This window comes from Aulonocara sp. 'chitande type north' Nkhata Bay, linkage group LG18, assembly GCF_057382095.1.
Source record: "Aulonocara sp. 'chitande type north' Nkhata Bay isolate Kocher_YH1m ecotype deep benthic linkage group LG18, A_spYH_male_GT1.1, whole genome shotgun sequence".
Classification (NCBI taxonomy): Eukaryota; Metazoa; Chordata; class Actinopteri; order Cichliformes; family Cichlidae; genus Aulonocara; species Aulonocara sp. 'chitande type north' Nkhata Bay.
Window position 1 is genome coordinate 39,527,025 of NC_141361.1, and position 14,269 is coordinate 39,541,293.

Here is a 14,269-nt window from a genome sequence, read left to right on the forward strand (position 1 = left end):
ATTTGAAGGTAAAGTTTAATAAAGTTATTTGTTCTGTTTTTGTAGTCTGGCCCTGGACAAACGGCAGCTTAAGACAAGCTGAGTGTGTTTCCTGAACTCACGGAAAAAAGTATCAAGAAGTCTTTGAAAGACACATTCAGATGCAGAAATCAAAAGAAGCTCTGAGTTCAGATGATGCAAACAATGTCATGGCTACATCTCCTTTACAGACAAGCAAGCCAGCTATGCATGCACGTGCGTGTGTCGCGCACACACACACACAACATAGTTTTTAGTCTGAGAACCAAAATTAAACTACCAACATACAGAATAAATCATTTTATAAAAATAAGGCAAATTATAACGTATCACACTTAATATACAAAAACACTCTAGAATTGTTTACTGTCGCTATATGCACAAAGGCTTATTGGGACTAATTCATAATTATTTTAATTCATGCCAAAGTTCTTAAAGTCAAAGTACCAGAAGTAAAGCACAAACACATGAAATAAAAACACAAAGAAAATTAAGAATAAATAATATCAACATTTGAAAAAATATAATATCAATAAATAAATACATTACATACTGAAATCAAAGTCAGAGCGATATATATAAAAATATAAGATAAAAGCAAATGAACATACTGACTGATCCAAGGCCTGAAACTTTATGGCACCGTACACTGAAGGCCGTCCTTCCATCATATGAATCACTCCACACTGTCGCTGCCAGGCACGTCTGCGCCCTGTGCTTTAATACCCAAGCTAAAATACCAATGGTTTCCTCTGTCTCTAAAGTCCTCAGCTCCTCCAGGGTTAGTAGGTCGTCACCTCCAGCTACTCCCTAAGCTTGCAAAACTACATCCTAACGTGTGTCCGTGTCGACGAGGGTTCAGATGAACCACTCTTTCTTGCTCTCATCAATGGTTTCGGTGAAGGCCGGATCGTTGACAATGATCGCTGCGTCGGCACAGTCTGCTGACTCGGCTCCCTTTGCCTCGTTAGTGTGGTAGGAGCCTTTGTGACGAAACATGTGACGGATCACGAACACCATGATGCACAGGACGCTGAAGATCACCATGGAGATGATTCCTGGAAGAAAGCATGAGCAACGCAGTGAGCACTTTCTCTAACACAGTGAACTTCAAGTATATTTGATGCAGCATTTGAAGAACGGACTGAAGACAGCATTGTTGAGCATGTTGAGCTAGTCATTTTTAATGGCATGCTAACATTGCCAGAAATGACTAAACTGGTAAGCAATGATCATTTTGGAAAATGGCTCACTGAGGACCAGTCGCGGTTCCAGGAACCAGAGATGGAATTAAGGTTAAGAGATCCATTGACTTCCACTTATCCTTCTCAGGGTTGTGGAGGGGGGTTGCCCTATGGTTCATACCATAGGGCAAGATGCGGGGGACACCCTGGACAGGTCGCCAATCTGTCTCCGGGCTAACACGCAGAGACATACAACCATTCACGCTCACATTTACCTACAGGCGATTTAGAATCGCCATAACTGGTGAATATTTTGCAGCTCTGTTTCCTGCTTATTACAGAAAACTACCACAGCTGTTTCCTGATGATAATCACTTTTTAAATTAGCTTCAATAGCTTAATAATGTGTTATTAAATGGAAACAGGCAGCTCTCTTTCCTGCTTATTACACAGATGCTACCACGGGTAACAGTGGTAATAACTTAGAAGTTACCACATTATTACAATCCTCTTCCTTCCTCGTTACCCTACTATTACCACTTTATTACTGAGCTGTATTTCCATATTATTACCCCAGTTTTTGGGCTCTTATTAGCCTATAACATATATTTCAGAGTAATATTTCTCAGCTTTAACCACTGTTACTACCGTTATATTACTTGGCTATTTAGTGGCTATTACTTTGGTAATTGCATAGTAATAACTTAGACACATTATACTCGTTTCCCCCTTGTTACCCTACTATTACCACTTTATTACAGAGAAAGTGTAGAAAGTGCTACCCTTTATTCTTAATTCTTAATCAAAGACATATAAAAATAAAATGAAACTGAATTGAATAGATAAAATCAAAGATAAGTCTAATTAATACGTTGAAATACAGAATATTGAAGTATATATATGAGAAATACAGTTTGAGTAATGGAGATTTTTCTAATGTCTAAATTATGTGTAGACACGATGAAGTGTTTGTGTGGCTGCAGGAAAGTGGAAAGATAAGAAATGTGACTCTGGATAAGAGAAAAGTATGTTGTAAACAGAATCATAGCTGATATGATAGTTAATCAAGCTTAATACTGATGGGAATCAGGTATAAGTTCAACCACTACAATGAGTATGAAAACATTATAATGATTCAGGCGTCTCACTGAGTGTAGAGGCGGCCTGTGAGGCTGTGTGATCACATGTATGTAAGCAGGATGGGGAGTGAGGGCGATACTAAGGAACCACTAATCGAAAGTAATGTCTGACTTTGATATTATGGAGTCATCTTCATGTTCTGAAAAGAAGATTTCACATCTCACCAAAACTGTCCATGTTTGGTTCAACCACAGAACTTTCTGACTTCCCCATAAAAATGAGACATCCTGGCCCTTACACAGCTAAAGGGATTCTGCTAAGACACTGCTGGGAAAGCCGCCGGCCTCGCTATGACGAATGGTTAATGGTTAAAATAGCATCGTACAAAAAAGTGACTTGTGGCCTATTAGACAAACTGTATTTGGTCTCCTTTTAGTAGCTGGCTCTCTGCCACCTGAGGTGCAGAGGTGTGTAATGGGGGGAGTGGGAGGTGAGTGTAAAACAGAGTATGATAAAACTTATTTCTCTTGTTTTGTTTATGTCTAAAGTTTAATAAAAAAAGTTGAAAACAAGAATGTCTGACTTTGAAATGCATGACTTCATAAAAGGAATCGTATGTTGTCGTTGACCAACACAGACTGATAAAAAAAGTATCCCTGTGTTTTTGAATTAAAAAGAGATTATGTAGAAATGCACAGTCACGTTTGAATGAGCTAATGATCCATCTAATTAACGTAAAAGTGCACAGATGCCAGATGTCATCTCAGAAGATGTAACATCAAGCAAGAAAGGCGGGAGAAAGGTCACCGAGGTGTAAACGTTGTGTTCTGAAGAGTTTCCCTTTGATTAGCAGTTCACACGATTTGAACTGAGAGTTACACCAGAGACCAGAGGGATCAACCGCAGCTCAAACTGTGAACTTACAAACTGGGTTGATGTCTTTTGGCTTTTGCTCTGCTCATTTTTGCCATGTTAGATTATAAAGAGGATTTGAATTCTCACTGTTTCCTACAGAGAATATGTGGATCACCTCATGCAGTGAAAACAATGACTTGGATGTTTCTAACCTCTTTCCTCTCAAACATCAGAACAACGCCAACATTAGCTCAGAGCAAGATATAATTTTATTATTATACACGACCAGTCAGAGGTTTGGACAAACCTTCTCATTTAGTGGTTTTCCTTTATTTTTACTACATGTATCTACAGTATTATGTAGAAAGAAAAAGAAAAAAAGGAAAAATAGCTCTAAATATGTTTTATATTTTAGACTCCTCAAAGTAGCCACCCTTTGGTGCAAACACTCGGCCTTCTCTCAGTGAGCTCCATGATGTAGTCTCACCTCACAGGTGAGCCTGTCAATTCAGTTTTATTCATATAGCGCCAAATCACAACAACAGTCACCTCAAGGCACTTTATATTGTACAGTAGATCGTACAATAATAGATACAGAGAAAAACCCAACAATCATATGACCCCCTATGAACAAGCACTTTGGCGACAGTGGGAAGGAAAAACTCCCTTTTAACAGGAAGAAACCTGTAAAAAAACTTGGCAGAACCAAGCTCAGAGTCAGTCTGTCAGGGTTCGTTTGTGGAATTTCGTGCTTTCTTAGTGGGGTTGGGACCATCAGTTGTGTGCAACCCACTGGACGCCACGGCTGCGCTTTAAAGATATCTTTAAAAGAGACATGAAACTGTGCAGCATAAACTCCACCACATGGGAAATCAGCGCAACTCTACTCAGTCACTCACATCAATGCCTGAAAGATGTTTCCACAGCGGTGTGGACGCTACACCATTGCGCATAAGTGCAAACTACATTCAGGACCCGTTCAGGGATACAAGAAAATCCATCCCTGGCCACCACCTCTCACCGAGGGCAATAGCAGCCTGGAACAGAGTCTAGCCTCTCTCTAGGAGATTGGTTCCAGAGCCCAAATGTTGCATTGAGGTGAGCCCCACCATATAAAAGACTCCTTTCCCTACCAGAGAGGTGACCTTCCGTGTCCTGATAGCCAGCCTTGGTAGCCGGGGATTGGACCCCTGTCTGCTTCCCAACACACATTGCACCCGGACCTAATGGTGCCTCCTGTGGGTGGTGGGCCTACAGCAGGGCAGGCCCATGTCGCTGCTTCAAGCTGTGCCCGGCCAGGTCCCATGGGCTAAGGCCCAGCTCCCAGACACGCTCCCTCCAGCTCCATCCTCAGGCCTGGCTCCAGGGTGGGGTCCCAGCAATCCTATTCCAGACAGGGTACACTCGTCCGTTGGTCTTCTTTTATCCATAGCAGTCGACTGAATTGCTCTTCGTCTGGCCTCTCACACAGGGCCAATTTGCCTTGGGAGACCCTACCAGGGAGCAACAAAGCCCCCAACAACACAGGCCCTGGGATCACTGGGACAGACAAACCCCTCCACCACGGTAAGGCAGCGTTTCATGGAAGGACTTTTACTTCTCTCATTCCAAATTAATATTCCTGGTATCAAATATCACACACATATCGGGTGCAAAATAAGACACTTTTTCATGAAATTTAGTGTAATGCACAGTAAACTCAGGTGTGTGTTTCACATTGTGCTGGAACAGACAAGTTGCACTTATCAGTGCTGACTGATTCTAATGTGTTGCAACGGTTAACAATCTGTATTAATAAATTAGATGGTGATTATTTGCAGATGGCAGTCGCTTTGAGTCACAATGAGACAGGTTAGGTTCCACCAGGTGACCTCTGGGCAACCTTCAACTTGTCCCAGACAGCATAAAAATTCAATGTGACCGAAAAACTGAAAAATACCAGCGGCTCCGGGCGTTCCCCCTCAGCCTCCTGAGGCAGTTTTCAGAAAAGTTGACCTGTGACCTCGACCTTGAAGACAACATCACTGAGATTCAAACTGCTCAGAGATTTTTAATAGATACACCTATGGTATCAGTTTTAAAATCATACATCACCTCGTTTTATGTACATCAATCTGTGCATTTTCCAATTATATCGACAAAAACAGCAGCTCAGAATCCTGGTATACTTAAAACTAAACATACCTCCTATGACAGCCGAGTTGCGATCCACACCATCACCACTGAACTTGTCCTCATTGAGGTTGAAAACAGCTCCAGCTGTGAACAAAGCAAACATCTGTTATCTATCTGAATCCTGAGAAACTTTAGAATTTTACAGTGGCATGCCCCTATGTATGCTGAAACCCTATGTCAGGGGTGTCCAACGCCAGGCATCAGGGCCGGTGTCCTGCAGGTTTTAGATCTCACCCTGGGTCAACACACCTGAATCACATGATTAGTTCATTACCAGGCCTCTGGAGAACTTCAAGACATGTTGAGGAGGTCGTTTAGCCATTTAAATCAGCTGTGATGGATCAAGGACACATCTAAAACCTGCAGGACACCGGCCCCCGAGGCCTGGAGTTGGACACCCCTTTCCTATGTTCTATGTGTTTCTACCACCTTCTATGTGCCAGGGGTCTCTGGCTGAAGCCATGGGGGAGATGGTCAGGGGGGAGGCTCCACAGTTTGAAGGAACCAGTATCCCATGGGTGCTGACAGGTGCTGCTATGCTGGAGCGCAGGGCAGCTTTCAGCGGTGCTACACTGTTAAACTGAACTCTTGACAGGCAGCCCATGAAACCCGGTGTGTTGTAGCGCTCGATCAGGATGGGGTCAATCTGGCCTGTTTCTAAAAGAAAGAGAAAGCAGCTTTAATATTTTTTTTCTGGAAGCAATGCAAGTAAGCAAAATTTATTTATATAGCACTTTTTAAGACAAGAAGCTATAACAAAGTGCTTCACATGGGAATATAAAAGCATATCAAACAAAACAACATATTACACACAAACATCACCCAAACGTGTTTTAAGCTGTTTTTTAAAAGAAGCCACAGAGTCGATGGAGCGTAGCGGGGGAGGTAAACAGTTCCACAGTACTGGAGGTAGGGTTTGAAAAGCGCAATCCCACTTTGTTTTTAAATGTCTCCGTGGAATAGTCAGGAGACCACTATCATTGGAGTTGGAGAGTAGGGTTGAAGAAGCTCAGTGATACAGGCGGGGGCCTCGCCCAATGCAACTACGACTGAAACTCTTTTTTGGGCCTAAAAGCATGTTAGTCTTTAAAATATTCACTGTGAATAAATATTTAAATATTTTAAATAACAAAAATAATATAATAGCAATATTTTAAATGTGTTTATTGTTCACAATCCAATAAACTTACCTTTTAAGGTTAGGTTTTTAAAGTTAAACCCTCTGACTTCTAGGCCACCCTTACATCATCAGAGCCCTGTACTACTAAGTGAGATTGTCCTTTTTTTGATATACAGGGTGGACCATTTATATGGATACACCGTAATAACATGGGAATGGTTGGTGATATTAAAGTCCTGTTTGTGGCACATTAGTATATGTGAGGGGGCAAACTCCTCAAGATGATCGGTGACCATGGTGGCCATTTAGAAGTCGGCCATCTTGGATACAACTTTTGTTTCTTCAATAGGAAGAGGGCCATGTGACACATCAAACTTATTGGTAATGTCACAAGAAAAAAATGGTGTGCTTGGTTTCAACGTAACTTTATTCTTTCATGAGTTATTTACAAGTTTCTCTTTGTTCACAGCCATTGACATGTTGAAGAGGTTAACACGTGAGGAGCGGATGGAAATTGTGTTGATATCTGGTGAACGCAGTAACCGGGTCATTGCAGCAGATTTCAATGCAAGACACCCTACGAGACCACCCATCTCCCATGCTACAGTCAGCAAACTGCTTGCTAAGTTTCGTGAAACTGGTTCAGTGTTGGATTTGCCAAAATGTGGACGCAAGAAAACTGTCACTAATGAAGAAACATCAGTGGCTGTCCCAGCTTCATTCAGCAAGAGCCCGCAGCGTAGCACTCGCCGCATGTCACTGGCATTAGTCGAACATCCCTTCGGCGGATATTAGCTACTCACAAATGGCACCCTTACAAACTCCAGCTACTGCAGCATCTCAATGAGGATGACCCAGATCGGCCACAGAATTTGCAGAATGGGCAAAACAAAAACTGGAACAGGACCCTCAGTTCACGCAGAAGATTTTGTTCAGTGAGGCAAACTTTTATGTGAATGGTGAAGTTAACAAACAAAACCACCGCTATTGGTCTGACACTAACCCACATTGGATGGATCCCTCCAAGACTGTTGGACCAACAAAAGTGATGGTTTGGTGTGGTATATGGGAACAACAATAGTGGGTCCATTCTTCATCAATGGAAACCTCAAGGCCACTGGATATTTGAAATTGCTACATGATGATGTGTTTCCCTCTTTATGCACTGAAGCTGGCACGTTCCCTGAGTTTTTCCAGCAGGATGGTGCACCACCACATTATGGGTGCAGGTCCGAGCATCCTAGATGAACAGTTTCCTGGAAAGTGGATTGGTCGTCGTGGGCCAGTTGAATGGCCCCCAAGGTCTCCCGATCTGCCCCCTTAGACTTTTATCTTTGGGGTCATCTGAAGGCAACTGTCTATGGTGTGAAGATACGAGATGTGCAGCACCTGAAACTACGGATACTGGATGCCTGTGCTGGCATTTCTCCTGCGGTGTTGCTATCAGTGTGTGAAGAGTGGGAGAAGAGGGTTGCATTGACAATCCAACACAATGGGCAGCACATTGAACATGTTTTACAAGTGGTCAGAAACTTGTAAATAAGTCATGAAAGAATAAAGTTACGTTGAAACCAAGCACACCATTGTTTTTCTTGTGACATTACCAATAAGTTTGATGTGTCACATGGCCCTCTTCCTACTGAAAAAACAAAAGTTGTATCCAAGATGGCCGACTTCTAAATGGCCACCATGGTCACCGCCCATCTTGAGGAGTTTGCCCCCTCACATATACTAATGTGCCACAAACAGGACTTTAATATCACCAACCATTCCCATGTTATTACGGTGTATCCACATAAATGGCCCACCCTGTAGTGTTGCTCTAATGATATTAGAAACAGTAAAAGCTAAATGCCATTTCTACTTTTTACTTCATTTTTATTTTATTTTTTTTCAACACAAAACATATTTGGATTCTAAGAAGTAGAAGCTCATCATTTCAGGTAGGAAAAAAGGCACACAAAAAAGTTAATAAGTGACTGGTACAAGAATAAATAGGACAATATTCAGATCATAGAACATCACTCAGCATCCCTTCATGGAGTCAGTCATGCAAAAACAGGAGCCATATAAACACACACACACACACACACACACACACACACACACACACACACACACACACACACACACACACACACACACACACACAAATCTCTAGACTCACCAAAGACTTTGCCAAGAAAGATACTTTTGACCAAAGTGAACTGGGTGTCAGAGGCCTCAGGCAGCGTATATGTGGACACTGGATAATGGTCCAGCTGGATAATGTGGACAGAGAAAAGCAACAGTCAAGTTTAACTGATAAACTGAATCTTCTTTAAACTTTGGCAAGTTTTAAGACTCCTGTCCTTGATTTGGTGAAAAGAAGTTTGTTTAAGCTAAAAACTAGTTTTTTAATATAATTTGATGTACTTGATGTACTTTTTATAAAGAACGCCCTAAATGGGCGTTCTTAAAGTCAGCAAAGAGGCACAGAAAAGAAGATCAGACACCAGCGAGGGAGGATAAGAAGGACAGACGCAACAACATTGTCATCCCCTATGTAGCCGGTGTATCAGAGAAACTCAGGAGAGTTTTCTCCAAGCATGACATCCCGGTGCATTTCAGACCCAGCAACACGCTCAGACAGAAACTGGTTCACCCGAAAGACAAAACGCCAAAACACAAACTTAACAATGTGGTGTTTGCTGTACAGTGCAGCGAGGAATGCTCAGACCTCTACATTGGAGAGACCAAACAGCCACTTCACAAGCGCATGGCACAACACAGAAGAGCCACCTCCACAGGACAAGACTCAGCAGTCCATCTGCATCTAAAGGTCAAAGGTCACTCTTTCGAGGATGCCAATGTTCACATTTTGGACAGAGAGGACAGATGGTTTGAAAGAGGAGTGAAAGAAGCATCTATGTCCACTGTGAGCGACCATCTTTGAACAGAGGCGGGGCTTACGACACCAACTCTCTGCCATCTATAATCCAGTTTTGAGATCCTTCCCAGACGCCTTAACGCCCACTCACATCCTGGGCCATCTGACCTCAGGAATTCGCATGATAAGGTGGGGCCAGGTTTCACAATGAACCCACCCGAAACTCTGGTTGATTGGGACCCACGCCCAGTTTCCCACCTTGACTCAGGCGATTAGAGGATCATCAGGGGGTCCTTTTGTCCCTCTGTGGGGGGAAACTCCCACTAGGTTTATATCTGGGACTCTCCACCATTTGACCTTAGAACTGAAGAAGCTTCTCGGATGAGAGGTGAAACGTCTTCAAGCAACTTAAAGAAGTCCAGACGCTTTTCTTTGCAAGCTCCTTAGACTACGATGACCTGGATGACTGAGAACCTTCACAGACATACTTTTTATAATAGAATTATTCTTTCAGCAGATGTAATTTACAATTGCAACTAATTACAATTTGCAATTCAGGTGAACTCAGGGTTTAAATACATTTTTCTACTCTGACTATCAATATATCAAACTAGCACCTTTAGCAGCTTATCTCAAAGTAGTGACTTTAAGAAATATATACACTACCAGTCAAGGGTTTGGACACACATTCCTATTTAATGGTTTTCCTTAATTTTACTACTTTCTTTTTTATTATCATGATAATAATAATAATAATTATGATAAGATATAAGAGTTGGAAGAAAATAATACAAGTGTGATTGTGAGTAGTGAGAGTGAAGTGAGCGTGACGTGTTAATGTATTCAGTCCAGGATTAATGTAATTTAGGAGACAATTATAACAATAATGATAATAATAGTTAAAGCAACATTAACTCAGTATTATCACCATCAATCATAATAATGACGATAATAATAGCCATAAGTATGACCAATGACCAGCTATGAACAATAACAGTCATGACCATGACAACAGTAACATCGTTATAAGAAGAATATAATAGCTCACAGCGGTATTCTGCTAAAATAAGCTGGAGGGATGATTCAGAGGCTTTGCCTGCAGGGTAGGAAAGGTCTTTTTCTCTTTCCTTTCATACGCCCCCCTCCTTTTTGGTAAATGGACTAGTTCGTATATAGCTCTTTTCTAAACACTCAAAGTGCTTTACTTAACTTGGTTCATTCACCCACTCACACCAGTGTTGAAGTCTTGAATGACTGGTAATAATACGACTGGTATGGAGCAGAATTCGAACCACCAGCCCTCTGTTTATTGGACAATCTGCTCTACATCCCAAGCCACTGGCACCCACTGCTCTCTTCCTTTTTGGAGTTAGGACCATAGAGCTCTGGGCTGCCCCCAGACCTGATTGGAGGGAACCCTGTGTATGGCCCCCTTTAGATTAGCCCCCAGAGCCAAAGGAGAAAGCCTGTTTATAAGTGGATCGGTGATCAGGTTAAACGGTTTTGCGTTTTTGTTTTTTGTTTGTGTACAAGGGGGAATCAAAGGTGGTTAGAGGTGATTAGGATGTGAAATGGGAGACGAGGAGAGAGGGAAAAAAATAATTAAGATATATCAGGCAGTAGCATACATTATTTTAGTGATGATAATGGACCAGTTTTTATTGAACTCAGCTGATTTTTGTTTGAGAGCAGGTGACTTTTTTTCTTAGGATATATAATCTAATAAAAGGTTCTTTCCCTGTGAAATGGACGGATGGACGGACGGATGGATGGACGGACGGATGGATGGATGGATGGACAGATGGATGGACGGATGGATGGACGGACAGATGGATGGACGGATGGATGGATGGATGGACAGATGGATGGACGGATGGATGGACGGACAGATGGATGGATGATTCTTTTGAACCAATTTAAGCAAGGGGGTGAAATTCATGCTGAACAGGATTTGGTCAGCTTGGAGGAAACATTAATATTTAATATTTAAGATCTGCCCGGTCCTCCTCATCCATACAGAGTGGCAAAATAGTGGATTTCGACCAGGTTATAGAGAAGCTGAGACTTTTGAAAGCAAATCTATAACCCAAATGTTTGCTGCAAAGAGTGGGGATCCTGAAGGAGCAATAAAACATCTACATAAAGAAGAATTTTGTTGTATATTAGACATTGAAATACCTTTAATATTGCCATTTTGTCTTATAGTAGCAGCTAGACATATTTGCCTGGCACCAGTGTGAAGAGTAACGCTTTGTGTAATTAACCCATTGGTGGTGACTGTGGCCACTGGCGATGTGTAAAACGCTCTTATCCAACTGATAAATGATTCTCCAAATCCAAATTTCTTAAATATTGCAAACAGAAATTTCCAGCTTACTTTGTCAAATGCTGCATTGAGTGATACGATTAGTGCCAGTGTTTCTTTTTTGATACTGTGAAAGCTGCGTTAACTTGAACATAAGCCATACTAAATATGTCTTATATTTTAGATTCCTGTAAGTAGCCACCCAGCTGCAAACCCTCGGCCTTCTCTCAGCTTCATGATGTCGTCACCTGAGATGGTTTCACCTCACAGGTGAGCCTGTCAGGGTTCATTGGTGGAGTTTCTTGCCTTCTTAATGGGGTTGGGACCATCAGTCGTGTTGTGCAGCAGTCAGGTTGGTGCACAGCTGACAGCCATGTTTGACAGCTGTTAGAGTTCATATTATGGCAACAACCAATGAGCTAAGTAAAGAGAAACAACAGCCCATCATTACTGTAAGAACTGAAGGTCAGTCAGTCCAGAAAACTGCTAAAACTTTGAATGTGTCCCCAAGTGCAGTCAGAAAAACCATCAAGACTACGATGAAACTGTCTGACATGAGGACGCCCCAGGAAAGGAAGACCAGGAGTCCCTCTGCTGCTGAGGATACAATCATCCGAGTCACCAGCCTCAGAAATCACAAGTTAACAGCAGCTCAGATTAGAGCCCAGATAGATGTCACACAGAGCTCCAGTAGCAGACACATCTCTACATGTTCAGAGCAGACTGTGGGAATCAGGCCTTTATGGTCAAATAGCTGCTGAGAAACCACGACTAAGGAAAAGCAACAAGCAGAGATTTGTTTGGGCCAAGAAACACAAGATGAGCCCAAATTGGAGAACTTTGATTCCACCCGCCGTGTCTTTGTGAACGATGGTCTCTACATGCACGGTTCCCACCATGAAGCATGGAGTTGATGGTTTGCTGGTGTGGGGGGCTTTACTGGTGACACTGTTGGGGATTTATTCAAAACTGAAGGCACACTGACCCAGCATGGCTACCACAGCATCCTGCAGCAACATGCCATCCCATCATGTATTGTTCAACAGGACAATGACCCCAAACACACCTGCAGGCTGTGTGAGGGCTGTTTGACCAAGAAGGAGAGTGATGGAGTGCTGCACCAGATGGTCTGGCCTCCACAGTCACCTGACATAAACCCAGTGGAGATGGTTTGGGATGAGATGGAGCGCAGAGTGAAGGCAAAGGACCAACAAGTGCTCAGCACCTCTGAACTCCTTCAAGACTGTTGGAAACTATTTGAGGTGACATGAAGCTCATGGAGAGAACGCCAAGAGTGAGCAAAGCAGGAATCAAAGCAAAGGGCGGCTGTTAGGAAGGATCTAACATATAAAACATGTTTTGAGTTGTTTCACACTTTTGTTTACTACATAATTGCATGTGTTCATTCATAGTTTTGATGCCTTCACTGAGAATCTAAAATGTAAAAAGTCATGAAAATAAAGAAAAACCGTTAAATGAGAAGCTGTGTCCAAACGTTTGATAGTGGTTAGTGTATATTTTCTAATACTAAGTTTTGAAGCAGCGTGTATCGCCAGCTAAAGAAAAATTCCTAGTTTCTGTTATTTCTATTTACACATGGAAAAAAATTTGTGAAAGCGACAAAGAACTTACACATACATATCTCAGTAACACAGGGGTAACAGCATGTAAATAATTATTCTATATAATAAGTCTTTGTTATAAATTGTGTCTTTGATGACATTCCAGCAAAAAGTGCTGCATTAAATCACTCCTAATACAAACTTAATACTCACTATTAAATATTTGCTACAGCTTCAAACTAAAAGAATTTTCAGCTGAAGACTTTTATTATTAACTTGACTGCATTTTGCAATTCATCGCGTATTGTAGTGGCAGGATTCACTAACCTGTAGCCGTATCTCCCTTAAGTTCCTAGTTATGTTGACAGAATGTGGCTGACCGTTGGCCATGTTACGATGGTCAACATCTATGGTATACGGTTCTGTGAGTCTTCCAAGGCTGTAGCGGATCTGGAGAGTGCCTGAAAACACAAAGAAATACGTACATTTCTTACAGTTCATAAATGGTAAAGGGACTGGTTCTTACATAGTGCTTTTCTACTCTGAGCATTCAAAGTGTTTTCTACAACTTGCCTCATTCATCCATTCACACAAGCACTTTTTTTCAATTGTTCTTCTACAAAGGTGCTTGCTATCTAACATTTACACCGACACTCCGATGCATCAGAGTGCCACTTGGGCTGAGTATCTCTCCCAAGTATATTTGGCATGGAGACCACCCTAGATAAAGTTTACAAAGATGAGAACACATTAAATGTATCAGATACGACACTAATAAGCCTACCATTGTGTCTGAGAACCACAGCCAAGTAGTCCTGAGTTCTGGAACTGATGTAGACAAGAATGCTGGGAGCACTGTAGGTGCTGAAGCTGAACACAAGCTCCTCCTTAGTCAGGTTGGCCTCACTTGAAACACCAACACCTGACAGACTCTTCACGTCCCTCAATGCAAAAGGTCCCCCCTCTGGCAGCAAGTCGTAACGCACCAATGTCCCCGTCTCAAAGTAGCCGCCTACATCTAAGGTATAATTAAAGAATAAAGAACATTAAAACATAGCGGAAATTCTTATTGATTATTAAATCTGAACCCATCTAATCTCA

At 42.0% G+C, this 14,269-nt stretch overlaps 1 protein-coding gene across 1 annotated transcript in view; it reads right to left on the reverse strand.

Moving 5' to 3' along the window:
- Nucleotides 1-303: 303 nt before the first annotated feature.
- Nucleotides 304-14,269, reverse strand: part of cntnap2b (contactin associated protein 2b) — a 48,237-nt gene continuing 34,271 nt past the window's right edge. The window contains exons 20-25 of the mRNA XM_086272249.1: nt 13,953-14,186; nt 13,496-13,629; nt 8,600-8,693; nt 5,742-5,969; nt 5,322-5,396; nt 304-1,076 (exon numbers count right to left, since the gene is read on the reverse strand). Of these exons, the coding sequence (XP_086128375.1) occupies nt 877-1,076; nt 5,322-5,396; nt 5,742-5,969; nt 8,600-8,693; nt 13,496-13,629; nt 13,953-14,186 (965 nt within the window). The 3' untranslated portion in view covers nt 304-876. The remainder of the gene's footprint in view (nt 1,077-5,321; nt 5,397-5,741; nt 5,970-8,599; nt 8,694-13,495; nt 13,630-13,952; nt 14,187-14,269) is intronic.